Genomic DNA, 27,708 nt, shown 5'->3' with positions numbered 1-27,708 from the left:
GCTTTGGGTGACTAGTTCATGATGATGCACCTCGCTGAGGTTCCAGAGCAACAAAACCAACTTACTATGGCTGAAATCTATGAAATCATGACCCAAAATAAACACAGTATGATGTATTATTACACTGACCACACATATGACAATCAGCTACAGTTTCAGCCCTTGGCTCAAACAAGAAATATGAAGTAGATATTTGGTTTAAAAGCTGAGTAACATTTAGAGAACTTGAGGTTGAGTCTAGGGGAAATGATGAAAGGTTTGGTTCAGGTCTCCCAGGTAGTAAACTAGCAAAGTAAATAAAGTCGCTGGCCTTACACCTATAGGTCGTTCAGAGAGAGGGGACTTAAAGGATCAGTAGTCAGGAATAAAGAGCCCTGGAGAGGGTGTGGCTGAATGCTAAGACCATTGCTTAGCATGCATGGGTCTTCTCCACAAGGAAGCTGAGCCTCGGAACCAGAATGTATACTGGCTAGGCTGCACGAACAAGTTTTCTTAAGTACATTAAGGAAGACCTCTAAGACATAGTTTATTATATGTCATCTACATAAGTCATAGAATCAGTTCAGAACCTGGACATTCTCATCTCATTGGGCTTCCAGCCCACACTGCTCTGAACTAGATCTCAAAGGGAGGTTAAACAGTACCCTTCACTGTATTTTCATCAGTACCAGGCCTATCTGCACTTCCCCCAAGATTCAGTCCCAGGTTCTCCTAACCACTGTTCATATACTAAAACGGCAATTCTGAAGCACCCTTGAAAAGCCGTGCCTCCTCCTGCCTCCTTTAAGCGACTCTCTACGGTTCCTTAAATTCGCTACTACCTTATTCCACCCGAAACACCGGGAGTTTCCTCTCCCAAAGACACGCCCGGCCACAGTCGGACCACGGTGGTCTCACCAGAACGCCGGATGCTCTAGGCTGACAGCTTCGGTGAGCACCCTCTGAATCTGACACTTCTACCCCCAGTCGCCTTTTGATTAAGAGTAGGGGCGTAAGGCAGACAAATGTCTTGCCGCAAGACCGAAAGAAAACCGATTTCTGACACTAGCTCTGGGACCGACAGGCTCGCGACACCCGGCCTCCTAGCAACCACCAACTTCCTCCTTCGCCGGGCCAACTTCGAGATCCTCTTCCGGGGCAGAGGTCGCCCTACTTCTCCCCCACCCCCACCTCCTCCAAGATGGCGAGCGGCGGCAGCGGTGGGGTGTCAGTCCCTGCGCTGTGGAGTGAGGTGAACCGTTATGGGCAGAACAGCGACTTCACGCGTGCCCTCAAGACCGTCAACAAGAGTAAGTGTCGGGGCGGCCCGGGCTGTCGGGAGGACGCCGTCTGGGTCCAGCGCGCGACTCCTCCGCACTGCGCGGAGGGGATCGCTGCGTCCTCAGGCTCGGCCGCAAGCCCGGGGGCGGGTCGCTGCCCCACGGTCACCGGCGGCCCGAGCTCGGTCGCTTAGGGCCACGTGTACTTCCCTCAGTCCCCGCGAGAGCCGACGCGAGGGGGAGGGGGGACTTAAAGAGACCATGGCGCCCGGAACCGCTTCCAAATTCTTCTTGATGTCTTCTTCTCCGCTGCCGGATTTTGCAAAGGTGTCAGGTTGATTTCTTCTTGGTTATCTTGAGCGAAATGATCAACGACAGTGTCATGGAGGAAACTTGTTGACTGGGGCTGGGGCAGGGGAAGGAACCTGCCTTGACACGTAGCATCTATGCTGTTGCAGACAAGGTGGAAGCCTTGCAGATTCGAAAGGGAAGAGGTGTGAATGTCAAGTCTTTATTCATTTCCACGTACAGAGTCTTCCCCCTTAGTGTTTAGCCGGAAAGAGAGAGCGAGAGAGCCCGTGAGTGCCCCAACATTTAAAATAACACAAGGAAACTTTGACCTGCGTTTTTAGCCCGTATAAATTATAATTTCTAATTTTAGTTGCCTTCAGTATGAGAGTCCATAAGTTAGGTGCCTGTAATATGGCCACGCTGTGTTCTGTACAGTAGATACACCTTTGTATGTTAGGTTTGGTAGCATAACTATCAAACCATTCAGCTGTACAAAGCACTAGTTACAGAAAGGATATCGCAGTAACACGCACTTTGCACCTTTAGGTTCTTGAGTTACTATAAAAGTAGTCATAGTGGAGTGGATTAAGGAAAATAACTACTAGTTATAGACTTGATGATTGCCAAACTTCCCTGAATTGACATTAGCCCTTTACTGTGCCTACAACCAATATTTAGTATCAGTATAACACTCTGTAGCAATTCTTTAATCAGCCAAGACTGTCTCTTCAGCCCTACCTATTAATTTCTAGAAATTCCTTTGACGACTCCTAAAGTGAGACTGGATTCCTGTGGCTGACTAGAGCGAGGGGATCCGTGATCCCAGTCACTTGGACACTGACATGCTGTTAGCATTGAGCCTTGGCTGCCTGAGTTATTTGTATTTCTCTTTGATCTCTTTATGGGAAAGGGAGATTTTTGACTATTTCTTCGGAACATTCCAAAGATAAGTCATGTCTGCATTGTACTTTTTGTTCTGCAGTGCTGAAAACTACACTCAGGGCCTCACATATGATAGGCAAGCTGCATTCCCGTTTTTATTTAGTAAAACTGTGCAAGAGGAATGGATTTAAAACTGGCTTTCCTAAACACGGTTCTCTAGTATTGCAGATCAACAAGGACGACGTAACTGCCCTGCACTGTAAAGTTGTTTGCCTTATCCAGAACGGGAGTTTCAAAGAAGCCCTGAATGTCATCAATACTCATACCAAAGTGTTAGCCAAGTAAGTGAGTGTTAGTCGCTGTCCTTGGAAATACTTTGGTCACCTCACCCATTGCTCCCTTCTGCTCTTCACCTTTGACCTGCTTTTCTTTCCTTTATCATTAGTCTTTCTGAAGTTGGAAGACAAAGTAGTGATCTTGGTTCCATTCTGCTTGACTGTTAGAAGATTTTCAGAATTTTTGTTTGTTTGTTTGCGTTTTCTGTTTTCCTGGGGTTTTATTGTTTTGTATTTGTATGTTTGTTTGTTCCGGATCTAATCCTTGTTGTCCTGGAACTCACTCTGTAGCCCAAGCTGGTTTTAAACATGCAGTCCTGCCTCGGCCTCCTGAATGATGGTGGGATGTGCCACAGTTCTCAGAGCTGTCTTTCCATCGGACTGCTAAGAAGGGGTAAACCACAAAAGACTGCATTACATATATGTGAAAAGGGTTACATATACAATCTGTGCTTGTAATCCAGCACGCAGGGGACTAAGGCAAAGTTTCTAGTATGAAGCTGTCTTGGGCTATGTACTGAGACTCTTGTTTTCAAAGGTGGGGAGGGGGAGCTGGTAATGGTTCCTGGAGGCAGAGTCTAGGGGGAAAACCATTGTGTATCTATCAACTAGACATGTGCAAGCTTACAGCATAGAGACATCTACATCCATAGAAGTCTTTAAAGTGAACTTGGCCTGACTTCCGGTCCTCAGACCATTAATTATTCAGGCCAAGACCTTTGAGTTGTTTGTGTTCAGTTATTTATGGCTTTTTTTTTAAAATCTCATTTATCATTTCACAGAACGTTAGCTTCCTAAATTGTTACTTTTTTACATATGCTTTGATAAGTAATTTCTGGGTGAGGGATTATGGTCAAAACTTCAAAATGAATTTTAAATATCACACTAAATGTAGGTAAGTTTTAAATCTGGAGATTTAAATAACTGCTTGCTTGGTTCTTTACCAGTTACTTATAGATAACATATTTTATTACTAATTTTTTTTCTTAATCATTTTCTTCATGAACAAGTTAACAAGAATTTTATATTTTATTAAGTAGATTGCAGAAACTTTCTTCTTTGAAGGCAGCATCTCATGTCTCCCGTACTAGATCCTCAGGCTTCTTGGTAGCTGAGTAAGAGCATAGCTTTCTGATCTTTCCCTGTACTTCCCAAGTGCTGAGCTGTACCACCATTCAATTGAAGGGTGCTGGGCATAGAACCCGGGGCTTCGGATGTGCTAGACAGGCTGAGTTGCAACCCCAGTCTCAAGATGTGGCTGATTTAAGTGTCCAGATTGTCCTTGTATCTAACTAAGGCAGTCGTGTATTGAGCTCTTCCATGATTGCCTCCTTTCATAGTTTCAAAATGCCCACAGTTTTGTCAGAATTCAAGAAAACAGAGCAGACGAAGGACAAGGATGTAGCATGCTGTGTGAGATAGGCAAGTCACAAAGATGGTTGTGACAGTAAAAGAAGTTAGTATGTATGTAGTGACAATTCACACACACATATATACACACATATATATGTGTGTGTATGTGTATATATATGCTTTTGTTTTAATCCCAGGTGTAGAGATGTGGGGCTGCTGTAGGCTGACCACAGCAGCTGATCATATCTGTTGGGTGCTGTACCAGAGGCATGGTTTTTACCAGCTGCAGATAATTTCTAAGATTGTGTGATGTTTGGAATTCTGGGAACTTTTCAGAGGGTATAGAAAGGCTAGGACCCTGTCTGGGGTGGGGGTGAGTAGTTGTTGGTCTTTTAGGGAGGGTTGGTTGTGGTTTGTTAGTAGTCATGTTCAAAGAAGAAACAAAAAGAACAAAATTTATTCAGATTCCCCCCCCATTCTTCTTTCTCAGCTATCTAGTAATAGGGGGTGAAACGGGCAGGAAGAATAAGGTGGTGGTGGTGGGGGACCCGCAGAGTAGCAAAGACCAGCTACATGCAAAGAAGAAACGGGAAGAAAGAAATTAGATTCCGAGATATCTATCTATCTATCTATCTATCTATCTATCTATCTCTTTCTTTCTCTCTCTCTCTTTCCCTCTACCCCTCTTTCCCTCCCTCCCTCCTTCCCTCCTATCTTTCTTTCTCTCCTGTCTAAGTGATTGAGGATGGAAGGGGGAGATATCCAGGGTGGGAAAAAGAAGAGCCCACACAGTAGCAAAAACAAGCAATCTGGAATATATAAAGTGTTCTACATTGTTAGATAATCATCAGATCTGGTTTTGTTTTTGTGTTTTCCTTCAGTAACTCTCTGTCCTTTGAGAAGGCATATTGCGAGTACAGGTTGAACAGAATTGAGAATGCCTTGAAGACAATAGAAAGTGCCAACCAGCAGACAGACAAACTGAAGGAGCTTTATGGACAAGTGGTAATTACTGCTTTAAATACCTGTTGGCAATCACCTTGAATAAACATTGCTCTACCCCTAACTTAGAGCAGGGATGAGGAAATCTTGATGCTCCACAAAATTAGCCACCAAACTCGTTCTTGAGGTTTGGCTCTGTTCTCTGTTCTTGCTCTTCACTGAAAGAGTTGTACATAGAATATTTATTCTATAAACAGCGATTTCTTCAGGGCCATTGTATAATATTTGAACTACTGATCAGAAAGGTAAAGGCCAGTGAGCTATGTACACAGTTGAGATAATATTTCCAATATTAAACTAGTATTCTAAGTTTAAAATAAGACAATTATGAAAGATAGTAATTTGGGAGACTTTTTCTGAACTATATATATTTTATTCGTAAAACTCTGCCCTGTGAAAATACACTTTTTTGAAATTTATTAAAATTAGATTTATTAACTTTATATGTGTATGGGTATTTTGCTTGCATATATAGTATGTACATCACATGCTTGCTTAGTGCCCATGGAGGTCAAAAGACAGTATCAGATGCCCTAGAACTGCAGTTACAGATGCTTGTGGACCACCATGTAGGTGTTAGGAATTGAACCCAGGTCTTTTGCAGGAACAAACAAGTATTCTTAACCACAGAGCTATCTCTCCAGCCTCTGAAGAATTTGAGACAAAATTAAGCCTGATCTGAAAGTGCTATTAATGATGAGAGGACAGAGGGTTATCTGGGTAGTTCTAGGGAGAATTCCAGAAGTCAATGAAGAAGACCCGTCTCAGTCATACATAGGGAACTAACTGACTCAGAGTAGCAGCTGTTGCTGTCCTTTTTGTTTATATATTTTGTTTTGAGAAAGGGTCTGTCTCACTATATAGCTCTGGCTGTCCTAGAATTTGCTGTGTAGACTATGCTAGCATTGAACTCAGAAAGATGTGCCTACCTCTGTCTTTTGAGTACTGGGTTTAAAGGCATGTGCCACCCTGCCCAACCCTGTTGTTGTCCTTTAAGAGCGACTTGACTTTGTTGTATGTATTCTAGTACTACTATTGTTATGTGCAGTATCTGATTGCTGAGAAACAAAAAGTGAACTTCTAGGGGATTTTAAGTCTTTGGGTAGCATTTATTTTTTTCTTCTGTTTACTGACAACTTAGTAATCATTTTGTGTGGTTTTTTTCTTTTTCATTGCAGTTCAGATAACAGCATAGACGTCTATACAAAGATTTCCTTTCACAAACTTAAGGCATTTAGCTAAAATAAAGAACTTTCAAATATGTAGTATAATATAGATTCTTCTCAAGTAACTTTTTTTCTAAGTATTAGCACAGAAAACTAGTTAAAAATATATAAAGATTAATGCTTGGCCTGCCCATATTATGTTTTAACATTCCCTATTTAGTGGTTCCAGAAAGCATTAGTGTGGTCTGAAAAACAAGACTGTGTTAGTCACCTCTGACCTCTTGCTTTGGCCTCAGCTGTACCGCCTGGAACGCTATGATGAGTGCTTGGCTGTGTACAGAGATCTTGTCAGGAACTCTCAGGACGACTATGACGAGGAGAGGAAAACAAACCTGTCAGCGGTCGTTGCCGCTCAGAGCAACTGGGAAAAAGTGGTTCCTGTGAGTATGCTGTGTGTGGCCCAGGCAGCCATGACCAGTGCTCACCCTCACTGTCTGACGGACATCTCTCTCTGTGGCAGGAGAACTTGGGTCTCCAAGAAGGCACACACGAACTCTGTTACAACGCTGCGTGTGCACTGATAGGGCAAGGCCAGCTGACTCAGGCAATGAAAACCCTACAAAAAGCTGAAGGTTTGGAGTCCTTAATGCTTTCTGTAAATACAGGGTGGGGTGTATACCTTTAGACAGTCCCAGCGTTGCATTTGATATTTGTAAAATTCTTTGCTGAAAGTTACTGGAGTAGTGAGAATTTCGAGGCGTTTAGCCTGTCTCCCAGTGGCCCTATCTCTATATCTGTTTAAGAATTAAAGACATTTATAAAGTTTAATTTTAAAGAGTAGGTCTTTGAGTGGGCTATATGAATACTAAATGTAAAATAATTGGCATAATTTTAGTGTAACAACACAGTATGTAAAACAGTCATTTCTGGACCAGTGAAATGGCTCATTGAGCAAGGGCCCTTGTCACTAACCCTGATGGGTTGTCCTCTTGCTGCCACATGACATAGCATGATATATACACATATACACATACACAGAATAAAAGTGATAAATTTAAACTTTAAAAGTTTTTAAAGAAAACCAATCCATACATATTAGTTGTTATTCTATTATTTCTACCTAAGTAATACATACTACTCTTGTATACGTATGTATATATAAGCTGTATATTTATAGTACCACTCAAGGACATTTTAACCCACTTAACATGTTTCTACATGCATTTCATGCTTTAAAGACTTTGATATAAAAACAGGGTGCTAGGGGTACAGTTAGCCCCTTGCTAGGTCTACAGAGGCCATTTCAGGACAGCCAGGGTCTTCTGGAGAAATCCTGTCTTGAAAAACAAACAAACCAGAATATCAATTGAAGGGATATTTAGGAGAACAAGAGTCTGGGGCTTCAATCTCCAGCACTAAAATAGAAAACAGGAAAGGAGGAAGAGAGGGTGAAAGAGGGAAAGGAAGGCTTGGACGGCGTGGAACAGATTTTAACGTCTGGCTTACAGCCAGCTATCACTCCAGTTCCAGGGGTCGGATACCTTCTGTTGGCCTCCAAGGGTACCAGGCATACACTTGGTGTACTACCTTATCCAAGAATTCCATTTCTAGAATTTTAAAGAAATATTTAGGTTAGATTCATATATATGCTTGCATAAAGATCAACTGAAGGGGATGGTGATGGCACATACCTTTAATCCCAGCATTTGGGAGGAAGAGGCAGGCAGATCTCTGTGAGTTCGAGGCCAGCCAGGTCTACAGAGAGTTTAGGACAGCCACGGTCTCCTGGAGAAATCCTGTCTTGAAAAACAAACTGATCAGTTGAAGGGATATTTAAGAGAACAAGAACTTATAAACAGCATGAGTTTCTGTGTTGTTAATAATTGTCCATGGGAGCTGGGGGACATAGTGTGGTCAGTAGTGCTTGCCCTGAATGAATTCACTGCCAGTCCAGTTCTCACATCAAAAGCTGTGGTGGGCCTGAGAGATAGCTCAGCCATTTGAGCATTGGCTGCTCTCCCAGATAACCCAGGTTTGGTTCCTAGCACTCACTAGGTGGCTTATGTAACAATATGTACAAATAACCATATGTAACACACAGATCCAGGCAAACACACATCTAAAATTAAAAACTTAAAAAAAAAACAAAAACCCTAGGCCCAAGGACAGATGTCAGTTATTGTTTGAAATCTGCTCAGGAACTAGTTTTTGCTTTTTGGAACTGTGAAAAGAATAGGAAATGCCCAATGATGCTAATTTTAAAACTGTTTTCCTCCTATAGATCTTTGTCGCCGCTCATTTTCAGAAGATTCAGTAAGTATTCCAAAAAACCAAATTTAATGCTTTTGACTAATACTAGTTTAGGAGGTTTTATTCAACTTTGTGGGATAGACGGTACCATGGATAGATAGTACCATGCATTTGTTTCATAGCTAATCACATACTAATTTTCTTTAGGAACTTGCCTTCACCAGATCGCTCTGTGTGTTCTATATAATTTGCATCAAGACAAGCATCTTTTTGCACTTGTGATTCTTTTGCTATTTAATTTTATGTTTATATAATATTAAGTATAATGTTAAATATTTATATTATAAATATGTTAAATATTTATACTTGTATAATAGTGACTATAAATATTATATTTATATTTAAATTTACATAAAAATACTTAATATTCTCTAACAAACACAAATGAAGTCATGTGTTTGGGAATAAGCATCTCCTACCACCCAGCCAGTGTACCTTCACCTGGTTAGTGTAGGTTAGTAAAAGCACACACTGGGTGCTGGGGAGATATGGCTTGCTCTGTAAAGTGCTTGCTGTGTAAGCTAATGATATGGGTTTGATCTCCTGTGTTCATGGATGTTATGGATTGCCTGCACTTGCAATCCCAGCCCTCCAGAGGTGGAGACAGGTGATCCCAGGAGCCTGCAGCCTACCTTCATCAGCAGGTTCCAAGCAAGTGAGAGTTCATCTCAAATAAGAAAGTAGATGGGGTGGAAAGAGGAGCACCTGCTGCTCTTCCAGAGGACCCAGGTACAGTCCCCAGCTCCAGGGTCAGATGGCTGACAGCCACCTGGAATTCTAGCTCACAGAAACATAGTATGCACTCCACAGACACTTAAATAAAAATAAAATCTTTTTTAAAAACTAAAAATAGATGACACCCAAGGAGCAGCATTCAAGGGTGTCTTCTAGCCTCCACATATATACTTGTACATGAATATGTATACACATAAAGAATATAGCCTCCTGACTTAGACTATTTATTATGCGTGTACACCAGCCCATCTTCGGAAAGGACTGGAGAATAATTCTTCAGTGTATAAGTTACATTAGCTTCATCTCTAGCATCAATTAAGAAAGATACCTACCTCTGATTTTTTTTATGTTGTGTTTGTTTGTTTTAGGTGTTGGGGATTGAACCTAGGGCTCTCATGCATGCTAGGCAGCATTGTATCACTGAGCTACATACCCAGAAACCCCTACCCTCCTTTGATATGGGGGTCTCACTAAGTCTCCTGTGCTGGACGTGAACTTGCTTTGTGGCCCAGGAGAGGTTTGACCTGTTTCCCCTGCTTCCATAGTGTCCTTGTGATTGGGATCTTTGTGACAACAGTCCAGCCTCTCCTTGCTTTAAGTGTAGTCCAGGCAGTGAGCTTCTGTGTAATGCTGTTGTTCTTTTTACTTATTTAAAGACTTATGTATATGAGCACTCCATTGCCATGTACTCCTCCACGACAGAAGAGGGCAGCAGATCCCACTGTAGATGGTTGTGAGCCACCGTGTGGTGCTGGGAATTGAACTCAGGACCTCTGGATAAGAAGACAGTACTCTTAACCATTGAGCCATCTCTCCAGCCCTTAAGATTTATTTTGCTTTTCGTTATGTTAATGTGTGTGTCTCTGCATGTGAGTGCAGATGTCCAGTGAGTTCACAAAAGGGCTTTGGATTCCCTGGAAATACAGTTACACGCAGTTGTGAGCTGCCAGATGAGTCCTGGGAACTGAACTCGGAACCCTACAAGAGCAGGGTTTGCTCTCAACACTGAGCCATCTCTCCAGTCCTAAGAAGCATTCTTTTAAAATATGTTTTGCAAGAAAACTTTTTAGGAATTTGGGGAAGTTATCAAAAACACATGTTACTGATGGCTACATTGTATGTAACCATATTCTTTCAAGATCTCCTTCCCATTGTCCCATAAACAGTTCTCTGCAGTGGCAATCCTCAACACTGAGTCTCAGGGAAGATTCCTGAAGTTACGTGGCGTCATTAGGATTGTATCTGTTTCAGACGTCTAAATCACTTGGTAAAATAAGCCTGTGTTTCTTTTTCTGCTTAGGATGGGACGGAGGAAGACCCGCAGGCTGAGCTGGCCATCATCCACGGTCAGATGGCTTACATCCTGCAGCTACAGGGTCGCATAGAGGAGGCTCTGCAGCTCTACAACCAGATAATAAAGCTGAAGTGAGTTGTTAAGATGAAGCATCCTTTCGGGATGAGGCTTTTATTGGCTGTTCTTTGAAGTGTTTTGGTATTAACAATTGCTTGTTCACAGGCCAACAGATGTGGCACTTCTTGCTGTAATCGCAAATAACATCATTACCATTAATAAGGTATGAACTCTCTGGAATTTCTACATAGTGGTTTACACTGAGAACATAATTATCCCAGCTTTATTCTAGGGTCTGTTCTTTTTTTCCATGACAAAAAGAAATTCAGGTGTAACAAAATCATAGTGGAGAGTATTTTTAATTCATAATATTGGTGTTTCTGCCATGTTTATTCAAGTAATAAAACTTTGAAGTTGTAGGCCTTGGTTTTTAATAAAGTTTTACCTTTCTAGTTTAGAATCTGTGTATAAGTACATGAGTGCTTTACATTCCTTTTCTGAGTCTAAATTTGGGGGCAGAGGGGCAAAGTATAGGTAGGTGCTATGATTTGTCCTACCTCCATATCCTGTGTAAAAATTACAGGTGTGGTGCTTGTAACTTAAGAGTGCTGTGCTAATCAGATGACTACGGTACTGATTACCAAGAGCAACATTATTTAAATGGAAAAAAACAGTTCAAGTTGAGATTTGAAATCAAGTTAGTGTAATTAAGAGAAGCAACTAATGTTTGATTTATCATGCTATGCCATGCAATTTTTCCTTTTTAAAGATTTCATTTTAATTACACGTGTGTACATGTGTGTCCATGCATGTAAGTGCAGATGCCCAGGGAAGCCAGAACTGTCCAATCACACTGGAGCTGGAATTGTAGGTGGTTGTGAGCTACCCGATGTCAATGCTAGGATTTGAACCCAGTTCTTCTGAATAAGCAGTATGTTCTCTTAACTGAGCCATCGTCCCTGTCCCATGTGGAGTTTTGGAATACTCAGTTCGTTTTTGGGTAGTACTCCTTACGTTCAGTGCGTAGGAGACTAAGAGAAGTCATTTGTCTGAGGTCATTGCCAGAAAGAGTTAGAACATGGACTCAGATACCATTTTCTGACCCCTGGTGCTTACTGTACCTCTGTACTGTGTGATAGAGGTCTCTAGGTGTGGGATGGTGGCATGGCATAAGTTTCTAAACATTGATGCTAGAGTTTAGCAGAAGTACTTGATTTTGAAATGTTTGTCAGAATGAATGCTTTTTATCAGATAAACAATTATCTGATATCTGGGAAGAGAATTATGAAATATCAAATATACATCTCCACATAAATATAATTTATACATTGAACTTTATTCCGGTTACCTTTTTGTGGGGGAGGCAAGGAGAGACAGGATCTCTCTTTGGTTATCCTGAAACTTACTATGTAGACTAGGCTGGCCTAAAACCGAATGCTAGGATTAAAAGCGTATGCAATCATGCCTGGCTCCACATTATTATTTGTTACTTTATATTTAAAATACTCCATGTGATAGGTGATACTTAAGAAATAAAAATTCTTAAATCATTGTAGTTTGAAATCTCATCCTGAAAAGCAGACTTAGTAGTACATGCCTATAATCCCAGAACTCAGGAAGCTGAGCCCAGAGTATATAGTGAGACCCTGCCTTAGAGGGGGGTGGTAGGCAACTCACCTCTTTCTGATGTTGAAAATAACTATATACATTAAATGTCTTGTCTTCATACTTCCTGACTACTGTATTTGGCAAAAGGTCTCTGAATTGGCAAACTTAAGCCAAATCTTAAAGAGTTAAAGGTTAAATAACAGCGTTTTTACATACGAAGAAAAATTTATGATGGGAGTAAGAGATAGGTACCAAAAAACAAAATTACACTAAATGATATTAACATATGGAAGACCTTGAAAATACAGTTTTTTCAAAAAGCATTGTGACAGAGTTTGAGAAAAGTCTCACATTGAGTGCATAAAGAACTGACTTGTAACAAGTAATACATGAGCACTAACTGGGACACGCCGGTTTTTTTGTCAGGATCCTGCTTCGTCAACCCAGGTTGCCCATGAGCCCCAGCATTCAAGGACTCATGGCTTCAAATCGCTTTGAAGCATACAGTTTTTTAAAAGTAGGATTTATTTTTTAATTTAGTCTGTAAATCAGTAGAAGATTTGGTTCAAAAGCATGAGAATTTGAGGAGGAGTAGCTCACACCTGTAGTCCCAGCACTTGGGAGGGAGAGACAGGAGGATCAAGAATTCAAGGTCATCTTTAGCCCCCTAGAACCATCTAAGACTGTCTCATAAAAATAAGAACATGCTTGCAAGTAAATCATTTGCCTTCAGAATGCTCTATGGCTCAGTTGTCTTGCTTTCTTAAGAAATGTGTGCTACTCGATAATTTTGGTTTCCCTTCAACCCCCTCATGCTGGGGGTTGAACTCAGAGCTTTCAGAGTGTAAAGGACGGTGGTCACCCTGCAAGAAGTTTCAGAAATTGATTCCTTGTGTTTCTGCCTAGTTGAGAAAAGAGATCTTAGGAAAAGGAAATAGTGATTGTGCTCCGTGCACGTTGTCTGCTAAAAGTGGTTTCCATGATGAGGTGTCTGTTTCAGAAAAATAGGAGTTTACTTAGTCAGGATTCAAGCAAGATTGTTGCCTTCTTCACTGTGTATCTAAACTCTAAACAGCATGGTTTGTAGAAACTGCAGGCACATTCTTTGTAGTCTTAAGTGACTAGGGTTTGTGGTGTCCTGATTTAGTCCTTAAAAAACACCAAACAAACAGACATGACAGTTCACTCCTGTAACCTCAGCACTTTAGCAGTCAAGGCCGGGAACGGCTGAGAATTCCAGGCCACCCTGGGCTATAGAGTGAAACCCTGTCTAAAAACCAAAAACTAAAAACAAAAGGCCAAAAATAGGAAGTGAAAACAAGAATCTTGTTCTTCCCTCTAATGTCATGTCAGCCTTTTCATAGCCATAACTGGACTGGGAAAACTATGTGTCCGAGTAGCTTTGAATTGCAGACATTTTGTTTGGGTGTGGATGCATCAAAACTTAAGGCAAATGTGGATAGTCTTGTTAGTTTAGGCCCCCAACCAGTAGTGTATCCGAGCTTTCTTGCTATGTGTCTGTGAAATAAATAAGTGGAGAGTCTCTTTGGAGAGTCACAAAAGTGTAAGTAGAAATTTCTGCTAATGGTAGGTGAACTTTTCTTTGTCAGGACCAAAATGTCTTTGACTCCAAGAAGAAAGTGAAATTAACCAATGCAGAAGGAGTAGAGTTTAAGCTCTCAAAGAGACAGCTGCAAGCCATAGAGTTTAACAAAGCTTTACTTGCCATGTATACAAACCAGGTAAGTCTCTAGTTTCCAGCAGACCTTAGGCACAATGGGTATTTGTGTGATCTCTCTGAGTTTTGTCTTATATCTTTCTTTAGAATTAATGATTTTGTTAAGTAATTCTCCCAGTTCTCTAAGCATATGGCAACTTTAAGAGTGTTAACAACTGTAAGAAAGGACACTTTCTCCTTATTTTCCTGTTTAGTTTAACTGTGCTGATGATTGACCTCAGCCTTGTACATACTGTTGAGCTATATATCCAGCCCTTTCATTCCTTTCCTTACTAATCTTCCTGGATTAAAAGGGAATCATTAAAGACACCATTCAGAGCTAAAATACAACTTTTATTTTACTTGGTGTATCACAAATTATAACTGTGAAGAGGTTCAGGTTTTTTGGGGGGGGGTTTTTTGTTTTGTTTTGTTTTAACTTTATTTTATGTATTTTGTTTGCATGTATGTCTGGGCACCACATGTGTGCCTGCTATTAGATCTCCTAGAATCCAGATCCTCTGGAAGAGCAGTCAGTGCTCTTAACTGCTGTGTCATCTCTCCAGGCCCAAGGGAGTCAGTTGTTTATCTGTATCCTAGTTAGATTCTGAATTCATACTCTAGAGCACAAGATTTTAGTCCACAAATGAGAAGCAGTAATGTCTTTATTACTTAGAGCTAAGTCAAGGTTTCTTGATGTTTCATTTCAGCAAGAAGTATATTTCTGTGATTTTTTCTGTTGTATTGCTTTAAGGAAGAAATTCTAAACTTCGTTTACCTGGAATTTAGGTATTCAGATGATTATTCAGAGCTTGCCTTTCGTTTACTGCTTTTAGAACTCTCTTAAGTTCACTAAATTCAGTATATTATAAATCTATAAATCTAAATAAAAATAATAAGATATAAAACTGATGCTATAAACTTACTCACTTAGCCCTGCATTTTTTCACCTACTGTTCTACAAGCTGATTACCTCATCCCTTTATTTTGGGTTATTTACTGTTTAATTTTATTAACACACTTATTAATAAAGGTGTGACATCTTTTAGGCCGATCAGTGCCGAAAAATAGCTGCCAGCTTGCAGTCCCAGAGTCCTGAGCACCTCCTGCCTGTGCTAATCCAGGCTGCCCAGCTCTGCCGTGAAAAGCAACATACAAAAGCAATAGAGCTGCTTCAGGTAAAGATGTTAAACTTGCATGCTTAATGAGGTGTCAGGTAGTTGGAGCTGTTTTATTGCTGGTGCATTATGCTGTTATAACCCACAAACTAGTAGGGAACGTACCACTAGGTTCTAGTGTCACATTAGTTGACTTTTAAGTTAGAATTTTTTTTTATGTGTTGTATTATGTTCATTTGTATGCCCTCTGAAGAATACTTTTTCATTAGGAGATCCATTCAGCATGAATTAGAGAATCGAGCTTTAGGCTTGCAATACCAAGCTATGTTCCCCCGCATTTCAGTGATCTATTAATTCCTCAGTGTGTCCGAGTCCACATCATCACTCAGGGAGGTACTGACTTGGTTTTGAGGATCCCAACCCAGTTGTCTTATTACATTATGTATTACATGAGTTTAGATAGTTGTGGAAATGGCCAGGATAAGAAAGACCATTCTGAGGGAAAGCTACCTAGCAGAGACCCTGGTGAGAAGGTACTAGGTGAGTCTCTTTAAAACAAGGGGGTCTGGAGCATCTCCAGTACTGACTTTGTGGGAATGTGATATCATTATACCTAGGTGTAGACCTTACTGTAAAGCCTTGGAGTTGAATAAAGTGTCTACGGAGGTGGCACACACCTTTAATCCCAGCACTCACAAATTATGAGGAGCCAGAGGCGAGAGGTTCTCTTGGGTTTCAGGCCAGCCAGGGCTGCACAGAGAAACCTTGTCCTAGGTGGTGGGGGTTAGAGATTTTGACCCGAAAACAGAAGTTTAATACTTTAAGCTGAACTTTAAAATCTTACACAGCTGAGCTAAGTAGTTACAATGTCTTCTAGTTGTATAAATCAAGTTTATGTGTTTTTAACCCACAACTAAAAAATATTTTAGGAATTTTCTGATCAACATCCAGAAAATGCAGCTGAAATCAAGCTTACCATGGCACAATTGAAAATTTCCCAAGGTATTAATATTTGACTTTAAATTCTTTGTTCAGTGGTGAAGTTTAACTTGTTTTAAACAATGCTAGGCTGTGTGACCTTCAACAGATTGAGTAGAAAGGAAGTTGGCCCTTTCCTTGAGTTGGTCCTGAGTTGTTAGAATGATTCTCAAGCCATAAAGGTCCATACAAGCATGAGAGTCATTGGTTGCAGAGCACTGCCTGCCTGTTCTAGGATGTCTCGTGTAGAGATGCCTGTCTCTGAGATTGTACAAAGTGAGAAAGGCGTTCCTTTGACTTGGACTTCCCAGTATACCGTAGTTTTTTCCTTTTTCCTTTTTTTTTATACTTTGCTATGTACAGAAATGATGAGATCTGATATATTTGATAGGCAACGGAAAACTACGTTTTTTAAAAATAAGCTCGGATATCTAGAGTTGAGTTGTCTAGTGTGCTAGCTGCTATCTTAGTGTATCTATTTGAATTTTAAACTGGCCAAAATTAAATAAAATTTACAGCTTGGCATAGAGCACATGACTATAATCCCTGCTCTCTGAAGGCTGAGGCAGGAGGATTGAGCTCAAAGGTAATCTGGGCTACCTTGTTTCCTGTCTCAGAAACTTAAAGTTTCAGTTTCTCTACTGTAGTAGATACATACAGTTAATGTGCCTGTAGACAGCACAGATGAATGGAACTTGACTTTACAGATAGATATCAGATGGCTCAGGTTCTCAGTTGGTAGTAGCAAATGGTCCAGAAACTTTGAGCTGGCCACAGTGCCTTAGACAAAAATTTCATGAGAAGAACAGCTAGCATTTAGGAAAAACCGTAAGAAAGAAAAGGGGAGAAGGGGGGCTCCTTAGTGAAACGGGCTTGAGAATTAAAGGTGATGGCTTTAGGTTATTCAAGTTTTCAGTGAACATAAAATTGTACCACCATTTTTCCATTAGACTCTAGTCTATAGTAACATATATTTCAAGGCTTTTTGGGAGGGGCTCCTGCCTCCTTCAGGTCACCATCTGAAAAAAAAGAAATGTCACTCAACAGCCTGGAGTTGCAAGACCAGCTCTGCTGTTAGTGACTCTGTGAGCTTTAGGAAAACATGCTTGCAGGCTTGAAGACAGTGCATGGCCAAAGAGTTCCACTTACAGGAAACACTGGCCATGGCTGTATGTGCCTGCAATCCACCCTTAGACACAGGCAGATTCTAGGAGTGCCAGCCATGCAGCATAGCCAAAGCAGTGGGAGACCCTGACTCTCCACAGGGAGAAGGAGGGGGCTAAGAGGAAGACACCCCACATCTTCTCCGTGCTCAGGGACACTCACATACATACTCAGCACATGCAGCACACTCACAGCACACAAAGCATAGCAAAAAAAAAAAAAAAAAAAAGATATTTTTTACATGTCTCTAAAGAAATAAGCAGTGGGCACACTCTCCACCGTCCCCAGAGCTGATGTAGTAAGAGATACTGCAAAAATATAACTGATGATCTCTTTCCCAAGGAAAAGGGATAGGAAGTAAATTTTCTTGCATTTTTTTCCACAATATGCTTTAATCACTAATGGTGCTGATTCTCTTGTTAATCTTCTTAGGTAATATTTCCAAAGCTTGTCTAATACTGAGGAGCATAGAGGAGTTAAAGCATAAGCCAGGCATGGTAAGTGTCCTGCACTTGCTGGACGTTCTCTTTCATCTGTACTTCCTTCCTACTGTGAGCTAAGGTAGGATAGTAACAGCTATCTCTCTGGAATACATGTCACTCTGTGCTCTGGTAGTCACGTGAGTTACATCTGATTGAGGCCCCACGTTGCCCATAACAGGCAGCCTCAGTCGCAGACCTGGATGTGAAACTTTTTTTTTCCTAGATTGCTTATGTCATTGTTATTATTTGAGGTTTTTGATGTTGTTTTTATTAAAACAACTTAAAAGTAGTGGTCAATAAATTTAGTTCTTTATTCAGATATTGCAGGTTTAAGCCAGGCATGATGGCATATGCCTTTAGTCCCAGCACTCAGATGACAGAGGCAGGATGATCTTGGAGTTTAAGGCCAGCCAGAACTACAGAGAGAAACCCTGTCTCAAAGGGCCAGGTTTATATAGCTCAAAACTTTGCAGGTTTCTCCAGCTGTGGAAGTGTCTTTCCAGCACTCACTGACTCGGTGGTAAAAGAACGAGAGCTGTCTTTTTTTCTGTTTCTTTCCTCTTGCACAGCTGTTCACAGCTAGACATGGGTGCATCTCCACATGCTTTCTCTTCATTCATAGTTTAAGGCTTGTGCTGGTGTCTTTTTTTGTATTAGAATTATATCATTATATGACTGAAAGATATGTTTATGTTTTGTTGTTTATGACTGTATCCATTTCATCTGAACTGTATTGCCATAGAGATTGTGCAAGTGCTCCTTTATTGTCTTCCTAAGAACTATAGACTCTGAGACCGGTTACTTGGCCTAATCAGTTTTCTCTTACTATGATAACATACTGTTCAAAATATGGGAAGGCAAGAGTTCGTTCGTTTGGCTTACAGTTTACAGTAAACCAATAAATTATCAGCAGAAGCCCAGGAGCCAGAACTGAAGCAGAGACTGGAACACCATTTACTAGCTGGCTCCGTGCTCACAGTCAGCCCCATTTTTTTTTTTTATATTGTCTACGACTACTTGCCCAGTGATGGCAACACTCACAGTGGCCTAGGTCTGCCCAAATCAATCAACAATTAGAAAAATGCCACACAGACCAGCCACAGGCCAGTCTGATGGAAGACTTCCTCAGTTGAGGTTCCTGCTTCCGCCAAGATAGCCATCATGTGTGTTGTCTCTCTCTGACTACTTTGGCCAGACTGCATCAATTATATCAAGGTTTCTTGAAAATGCAACCTTTTTTCTATTTCTTGTCCTTTGGCTGCCCCACAAATGCACTGGGAAAGCTTTTTGTCCCTTAGACCATGGGTATCTATCTCATCACAGTTCAGCTGTTCTGGAAGCTTCCCCATCAGACGTTTGACTGTCCAGCAGTAGTTTGTATAAATGTATCAAATGCTTATTTCTCATGTTCTGGTCTTATCAAACTGACACTGCTTTAGAGGAAGGTCTGTATTATAGATAAATGCATTATTTGGAAAAGACTACATTTTTGTAAGTATTTCTAGAAATTATGTTCTCTAAAAGGAATAAAGTTTATGGGGAATTAGGACTGGCAGAGAGCCCCATTCATCTGTATTCATTCTTTAGTAGTTTTAATTTTTAAAAAACTATGTTCTGAGGGAGCTGGAAAGATTAAGAGCACTGACTGCTCTTCCGGAGGTGCTGAGTTCAATTCCCACCAACCACATGGTGGTTCACAACCATCTGTAATGGTAGCTAATGACATCTTCTGGTGTGTCTGAAGACAGTAATAGTGTACACGTAAATTAAAGAAAGGAAGAAAGAAAGAGAGAAAGAAAGAAAGAAAGGAAGGAAGAGAGAAAGAAAGAAAGAAAAAGTGTGCTTAAAAAAAAAAACCCAAAGCTATGTTCTGAGAGTGAAGGAAGAATCTTGTTCATTGACTTTGTTTGTGTAACTTTTGCTGTACAGGTATCCGCATTGGTGACCATGTACAGCCACGAGGAGGACATTGACAGTGCCATCGAAGTCTTCACACAGGCTATCCAGTGGTATCAAAGCCACCAGGTAAAGGGGTGGAATAAAGTATTATAAGGGCATATTTTTTCCATCAATAATAAAATATTCTACTGAACCAAAAATTTCAGAGAACTAAAATATTCTGAGCTACTAGACTATCAAATTAATTTTTATAAAGTATCCCAGGTCCAAATAAAATTGTTACACATAAGGAACAGCTGCAAGGTGAAACAAAAAGCTCATTTGTATTTTAAAAAGCTCTTTCCTATATATATGTGCATGCATGCATACACTCAAGCCATCATAATACAGTACACTATTGGAGAGGAGCTAAGCACTGTGGGTGGCTAGTTATTAGAAGAGCCGTGTATGGGCTGAGCATCATGCCTTATCTAATAGAAGCATCTGCATTGTCTTCAGTATCAATCTGCATAGTATCAGCTTTACCATACATGCAACATGTTATATTTACACTGTTATTAACTGTTGGCAGTAGGTGGGCATCAGTGTTCTGGGAATTAGTATGTTGAATTCATGTTTGAGAATGTGCCATATCTTTTAAAGTTTGATTTGTTGTGTGGTTGGGGGTCTGCTGCTCGAGGCAGAGCATATCAGGCCTCCTAGGCAAGTGTACTACATGCCCTACCTTTCCAGCTTGTTTATTTTTGTAGGTGACCAAGATAGAAATGGGTTAGTTATGTCTGGTTCCACAAACTGATGCTTGCTTGTTCTTTCACATATGAAGATGAAGAATTTACTGAGCAGGTCCATTTAAAAGGGCCTTTAGTAAGTAGGATTTCACTGACAGGCTCGATATTTAGCTTTAAACTTTACTATTTTATTTTGTTTGGTTGAACCTATAGCCCAAATCCCCTGCTCATTTGTCCTTGATAAGAGAAGCTGCAAACTTCAAGCTCAAATATGGACGGAAGAAGGAGGCAGTTAGTGACCTGGAACAGCTGTGGAAGTAAGCTGTGGAAAGTGGTGTGGGACCCACACCTTGTTCCTGTGATGGGGGGGGTTTCCTTTGCTTATGTTAGTGGTGACTTTATAAACTTCTATTAACCTATTTATTTCTTCTTTTAGACAGAATTCAAAAGATCTTCACACCCTAGCACAGCTCATTTCTGCTTACTCGCTTGTGGATCCAGAGAAAGCGAAAGCGTATCCTCTATAGTACAGCTCCCTGGAGCACCAGAGCCCTGCAAACACTTGGATTCATGCAGAAATGTTTCTGTTAGAAATTTTAACTGATAGACTTGCTTCCACCTAGTGAAAGCAAAATTTACAATTATGTATCAGTATGATTGAAAAATAGTAATGAAGTAGGGGAGGGGTCACATACCCATCGCAAACAGTGTTGATAAGATTCACAGACAGGACATGGTAGCGTGGTCCTGCAATCCTAGCACTTGGGGAGGCAGGAGCAGAAGAATTATATTAGGTCATCCTTGGTTATTTAGTGAGTTCAAGACTAACCTGGAATCGAAGAAGAAAATTAAATATGCTGGTTGATCAGTTCTGGTTCAAAGTGCTACACCAATCAGGCCATGTTTCCTGAACTGAGTTGTATATAGGATGCCAAGGAACTGCTAACCAAAGCTGCTGCACTGAGCTAGCCTATGCACCTGATAGTTGGGAAATACCTGGAACTACATCACTGAGTTACGGAATGAATGATTAGTTTTCCTTTCAGAATATGTACAGTGTATTTGATGTGACTTGTTATAGGAGAATTAAGAGTATTTTTGCTGTTAATAAAGGCCATCCAGGGAAGACAGTATTTTTCTGTTAGCAAAGATGTATCAATAGATACAACTGTATGTTGTGTTCCTAAACACCTGTCTTACTCCAGGCTTAGTAAACACCTGCCCTCATCGGATAGTATGTCTCTAAAAGTAGATGTTGAGGCTCTTGAAAATTCTCCTGGTGCTACGTACATTCGGAAGAAGGGTGGAAAAGTTACTGGAGATAATCAACCAAAAGACCAAGGGTAATGTTTTCTAATTCAGAGTCTGTAACACATTGTCTAAGGTTGATTTGAAATTACGTAAGTGTACTCGATGGGGTTGGGATATAGCTCACCCATCTGTCCTCCTCCTTTTTAGGGCTATGACCAATGTAACTTGACCCCTGTGTCTTCCTGTGTATTACCTGTGTATGTTCTCTAACCAAGAGCTTCTTGTTTTTCAAAGCCTTGCCAGACAGTGGCTCATTAAGGCATGGTAGGCTTCTGCTTGAATAAGTGACTTTAGTAGACCTCCGACCCTTTCAGGTACTTCATACACTGCTCACACTACCTAGAGGATATTTTCGTAATTTAGGCATGATATGATAGCTCTTCTCAAAGAATAGGCGACATGTTGTAAAAAGTTTTATATTGTACTTAATGTGTATTATCTCAATAGTGACAATGATCCTCAATTTCTTTTTAGACAGGGAGATTTGAAAAAGAAGAAGAAGAAAAAGAAAGGTGAGACTTTGAAAAAAAAAATGCATGTTAGATTTCTGTGTTGAGATAGCCCAGGCTGGCCTCAAACTCAAGGCAGTCCTCCTGCATCAGCCTCCCAAGTGCTCAAACCACAAGTGGACATCACCATGCCTGGCTTTAGATTCTTTTCTCAATAAAAATAGTTTATTCCTAATAGAACTCTCTGGACCTAAAATGCTGTTCTCTTATGATATTTTCAAACACCAATTTTTTATCTTGACTGGAACTAACATTTTCATTACATTAGTGTTCCCTTAAGAGTTTGTCTAAATTCAGAGTGCTGCTGTCTGTTAGGGTTTCCTTTACTGTAAAGAGACCACGACCAAGGCAGCTCTTAGAAAGGCAAACATTTAATTGGGGCTGGCTTTCAGCTTCAGAGGATTAGTCGTTATGGTGGGAAACATAGCATCATGCAGGTAGACTTGGTGCTAGAGGAGCCAGGAGTTGTACATCTTGATCTGAAGGCAGCGAGGAGAAGACTGTCTTCCATAGGCAGCCAGCAAGAGGTTCTGGCTCTGGCCAGGCGTGAGCGTATTCGTGAGACCTCAAAGCCCCACCTCCCCAGTGACTCACTTCTCTAACGAGGCCACACCCCCTCCAATCTGACCACACCTCCCAATCTCAGTTGTTGTGTTATTTATTCCGATGCATGAACACTATTTAGACAGTTTTGAAGCTGTTCTAGGTATATTTCTCATTTATCAATTGTTTCCAGGAAAACTGCCTAAGAATTATGACCCAAAAGTCACCCCGGATCCAGAAAGATGGCTACCAATGCGAGAGCGCTCTTACTACCGAGGAAGAAAGAAGGGTAAAAAGAAGGACCAGATTGGAAAAGGAACACAGGGAGCGACTGCAGGAGCCGCCTCTGAACTGTAAGTTGTGGCTGCAAATCAGTAGTCTCAGAATGCAGTTCATCCTGGAGGCTGACTCAAGTCTTCCCTGATAGACTATGTGAGAAATACAGTCCTCCTGCCTTGATAAAGATCGCAGTATGTGAGAGGAAGAAAATACACTGTTGATTTTATAGCAAGCACTAAAACTATGTGGTTATAATGTTAAAAAGTACTGTAGGAGCTGTGGGAATGACCCTGTAAAGGAATCCTTGCCCTGGGTTTAACCACTAGTCCTACAAACCATGAAACAGCCTAACAAGTAATTACATTTAGTTTTGAAACTAAAGATAATGACTCATTTAAATGTGAATTTAATTTAAAGAAAATGTGAACCATTTCTACATAGAATTATAAGTCATTTAATGCTGACGTTCTAAACTTACAACATTTGGCATGTAGATTATATTACATTGTCTTTAGCTATAAAATGGTTTTAAAATATTCAAGAGATTCATGTACAGACACACAGTATGGTGCATTCATCCTTAAAACGTGGGGAATGAATTGATGTGGAAGGTGAAATCCATGCACATACGTGCTTACACCTTTTCCTATATTACATTTCTAAATGACTGAAAACCTTCTGGTTTAATGATTTCAGGGATGCCAGTAAAACTGTGAGCAGCCCACCCACCTCCCCGAGACCCGGCAGTGCAGCAACGATATCTTCCTCTACAAGTAACATTGTACCCCCAAGACACCAGAAACCTGCAGGGGCCCCAGCAACGAAAAAGAAACAGCAACAGAAGAAGAAGAAAGGAGGGAAAAGTGGCTGGTGATGACAGTGTACTTATTGCAGGCTGTTCTTAATCCAGTGTCAGTGACGTTAGGAACATAATAAAGGTCACACAGCGGAAGCACAGAGCTCCCTCCTCATCCCCAGAGTCCTGAAATGATTTCTTACACTTCAGATGGGAAGACATCCTCCTCAGACTGCCCAATCAAATTTGGCCACTTGAACCAAATAGCTTTACAGAGAGAGGCCTGAAGATGGCAGCGTAAGACACGTTATCTAAGGTTTCCCGGGATTTAAATAGAAAGTGTTTCTCCTGTTTCAACTAGTGTGAAGATACATGTTCCTATCAAGTCTCACCTTAAATTATGTCTTACAAGGCTAAAAGTGGAGTCTTCTGAGCATTCCAAGTGTGTGTTTAGAGCTATCATGTCATGAAAAGGGATCTTAGTAAACGAGTGGCCAGAAAGACTCGCCGTCTAAAATAATCTTAACCGTAAATTCTGTCCTGTGATAGTGGAACTGGGACTCTTTCACGTGTGTGTACATTTGTGCACATCTGACTCCTTTGTACCTTTGTTGTTTTCATTTCCGGATTATGTTAGCATGCTGATTTAGCTCCACTGAAGACCTCAAAAAAATGTATCAGTGTTCCAAGTAGTTGACTCTTAGACCCAGTGTTCTGAGGGCAAGTGGGTTTAGGCTTCTCATCAGGACACTTAATGGCCACTGTCAAGAACATGAACTTTGACTTCTTAAAGAGGAAACAGTATCAGGCGGTATTGAAAGTCACAAGAGCATTTGGCCCCGCTAATAATCAGACGGCTCCCCTTTCTGGTTTTGGGACGTGACCTTTTTCAAAGTGACATGGTCTGCAGTCATTTTGTGGTGTAAATGTTGCTCTTGTCTTTCATTTCTAGCAGGCCACTTTCACACTCAACAGTTGTGAGACACAGGGGTGCCTCCCCTGGCCTAGTATTCATTTATGTCACCTGAGATATCATTTATTTCACACCTATATTTCCTGTGATCAGATTACTCTGTTCTTATTAATAAAAGTGCTGCTGTGTTTGAGCATTATCTATTGAAACTTCTTCAGTGGGTTTTATAAGGCTTTCCTGCTCTGTGGAATTAGAAATAGGGGCTGCTTTTCTGTTGAGCATAGTCAGTACTGCAGTGTCTCAAAGGGAGCTACACTGCTCTCCAGAGGACTGGACACCCTGCCACAGGAATAATTGTCACTTAGGAGTCCGTTACATCTCCTTTGCTTACGGACGTTTCTTTAAGTTGACCAACAGACTCTTGATGTTCTAAACTCTGAGAATTTTGGTCTAAGACACCGTTGGTGAAATACATACATAGTCCTTTTAGTTGGCGTTACTAGCAGCACTTGATGCTGTCATTGCTAAGCCACAGAAACCTCATTTCAAATAAATTATTTATCTAAACTTCATCTGTATTAACATTCTAGTAACTATTTGGGGTCTTTAACCAGTTCAGAGTGTGTGTGTGTGTGTGTGTGTACACATACACACTAATAAAAAACAATGTAGAAAACATCCATTCACTGTATCACATTTTAAAATTAATTTTAAAATAAACTAGTGGTGAATATGAATTAAGATGTTTTGGGTATTGACATTTTATAAAGGACTTCCTTTTTTTCCTTTTTTTTTTTTTTTTAGGTTTTTTGAGACAGGGTTTCTCTGTGTAGCCCTGGCTGTCCTGGAACTCACTCTGTAGACCAGGCTGGACTTGAACTCAGAAATCTGCCTGCCTCTGCCTCCCAAGTGCTGGGATCAAAGGCATGCTTCACCACTGCCTGGCATGGAAGGACTTCCTTACTAATATTTCTAAGAACTGTCTTTTAAAGTGACTATCTAAAATTGTCTCCCGCCCCTCCTAGCAAAACAACAAATCTAGTAGGATTTGAAGAACTCAGTTTAAAAAAATCAAAATTTAGAGGCTGGAGAGATGGCTCAGTAGTTAAAAAAAAAGCATTTGCTGCACTTCCAGAGGCCCTGAGTTCAGGTCTCAGCACTTACATAGCAATTCCCCTCTGTGACGCCAGTTCCAGGGAATCTGATGCCCTCTTTGGCCCCTCTGGCAACACATGTGTGATACACATATAAAATACTGTAGGTACAACACCCATAAACATAAAAAATAAATCTTAGGGGGAAAAATCCATACTATTGGTCTGTGCGTTTGTAAAGTATTGAGCCTAGTATTTTCAAGACAACTCAAGCCATCACTCCTTTACCAGCTTATCTGGAATATCTAACGAAAGAAAATCAGTTTCATGTAGGAACTGTATTTTTCCCTATGGTGGGGGAAGAAAGGGGTCTTCACATGCTAGCCTGGCATCAAACTCGGTGTTTAAATGAGTTTAAACAGAGCTTAAACTCAGTGTTTCTCAGTTCCCCAGTGCTAGTAAGAACCAGGCATGAGGCAACCATGCCCTAATGCTGGGTGATCTCTCTTGACTGAGTAGAACCCAGGGCCTTTATCACTGACTTACTCCCCCATTCCTAAAAACTAACCTCATTAAATAGGAAATATCCTGGGTCAGTTCCTTGGCTGATTAAAGATGCCACCTCACTTAAGTTACTACATACTGATCAAAGAGGGTGACTAGACCTTGGCTCAATTTGTTTTTTGTTTTTATTTGCTTTGTTATGGATTTGTTTCATTTTTTTGGTATCTGTCCTGACTAGCTCTCAGGACCTGCAATCTCCGTCCTTAGCTGACAGAATAGCTTGAGCCCTTTTTGTGGCTCCCAGGGGATTCATGTAGAATTGGGCCCGCGGGATGTGTAAGTTGTGTTCTAGGGTGGTGGGTTGTAAGATGGGGGAAGGTGGGGAGTCTTCTAGGGACTCTGGTGCTCTAGGCATTCTTAAGTTAGAGGCATGACTGGTTGAGCAAATTGGGGATTGAAGTCTCCTGATAGCTGGACCTCTTTAGGAATTCTTCAACACTGCCAAATAGTGCCTTTGTGCCTTTTGGAGCAAGGGATGCCTAAGGCCCTCCTGCAACAACAATCCTGCTGTTTCTCCCAGTTCTTCCAGTTCTCTCTTGAAGGTTACCAGGTTCCCCTAGACTGAGCTCGGTCCATCCCCCTTGGCATCCTCGCCCCTCCCTCTTCCACAGTCAGTCCTGGGGTCCACAAGTTCAAAGAATCAGCTGCCAGCCCTAGGCAGGCGCGCTAACGCAAAATGCCAGACCGCCAGCTGCGCTTACTGGCGGGGACTGCGGTGACCGCGGGTGTGGCCTACGCCTTGTGGTCCTACGTCTCCACCTTGAGCCCCACACCAGGGCCACACCTGCCAGGATCCAGGGCCGCAGCTCCTGCGCGCGGGCGCGCGGGGGATAGGAAGGGAACGGCGCGGCGGGAATGGAGAGGGGGAAAGCCAAGAAAGAGAATCAAAGGTTTTCTTTGAGCAGTAGGGAAACAGCAGGAAAGGTAGAGAAGGAAAAAAAGAAGGACTTGGAAGTAAAAAGCAAGGAGAAGGGGAAAGAGAAAGGGAAGGAAGAGGAGAGAAAGAAGTCTGTGGAGCTGAAAAACAAGAAGGCGAAAGAGATAGGGAAGGGAGAAGAGAAGGGGAAGGAGGTAGGGCCGAAAATCGACCAAAGGAAAGAGAAAGAAGAGGAGAAAAGGAAGAGTGTGGATGTGAAAACCAAGGAGAACGGGAAAGACAAAGGGAAGGAGGAAGAGAAAAGGAAGAGTGTGGATTTGAAAACCAAGGAGAATGGGAAAGGGAAGGAAGAAGAGAAAAGAAAGAGTGTGACCCTGAAAAGAAAGAGTATGGACTCAAAAACCAAGGAAACCGGAAAAGAGAAGGAAGAGGAGAAAAGAAAGA

At 41.2% G+C, this 27,708-nt stretch overlaps 1 protein-coding gene across 1 annotated transcript; it reads left to right on the top strand.

Annotated features, from left to right (window-relative positions):
* Positions 1-1,154: 1,154 nt before the first annotated feature.
* Positions 1,155-25,466, top strand: Srp72 (signal recognition particle 72). The gene is made up of 19 exons (XM_028780766.1): positions 1,155-1,289; positions 2,653-2,773; positions 5,002-5,125; positions 6,585-6,728; positions 6,809-6,920; positions 8,570-8,601; positions 10,634-10,758; positions 10,850-10,907; positions 13,903-14,034; positions 15,059-15,187; positions 16,057-16,129; positions 17,702-17,766; positions 19,681-19,776; positions 20,592-20,695; positions 20,815-20,892; positions 21,584-21,721; positions 22,164-22,201; positions 22,935-23,094; positions 23,717-25,466. Exons 1-19 carry the CDS (start codon positions 1,181-1,183, stop codon positions 23,892-23,894), a joined length of 2,016 nt encoding a protein of 671 aa, XP_028636599.1. The 5' UTR covers positions 1,155-1,180; the 3' UTR covers positions 23,895-25,466.
* The last annotated feature ends 2,242 nt before the right edge of the window (positions 25,467-27,708 follow it).

Source organism: Grammomys surdaster, unplaced genomic scaffold (genome assembly GCF_004785775.1).
Source record: "Grammomys surdaster isolate TR1022 unplaced genomic scaffold, NIH_TR_1.0 372, whole genome shotgun sequence".
NCBI lineage: Eukaryota > Metazoa > Chordata > Mammalia > Rodentia > Muridae > Grammomys > Grammomys surdaster.
Note: the sequence above shows the minus strand (reverse complement) of the source record. Positions and strands in the feature narration are given on the sequence as shown.

Bases quoted from the DNA above. Each gene is read 5' to 3' on its own strand.
- Srp72 (XM_028780766.1), top strand. From the start codon at position 1,181: ATGGCGAGCGGCGGCAGCGGTGGGGTGTCAGTCCCTGCGCTGTGGAGT. The intron at 17,767-19,680 runs GTAAGTGTCCTG...TTTGCTGTACAG, and splicing joins TAAAGCATAAGCCAGGCATG to GTATCCGCATTGGTGACCAT. The intron at 20,893-21,583 runs GTATCCTCTATA...GTCTTACTCCAG, and splicing joins GATCCAGAGAAAGCGAAAGC to GCTTAGTAAACACCTGCCCT.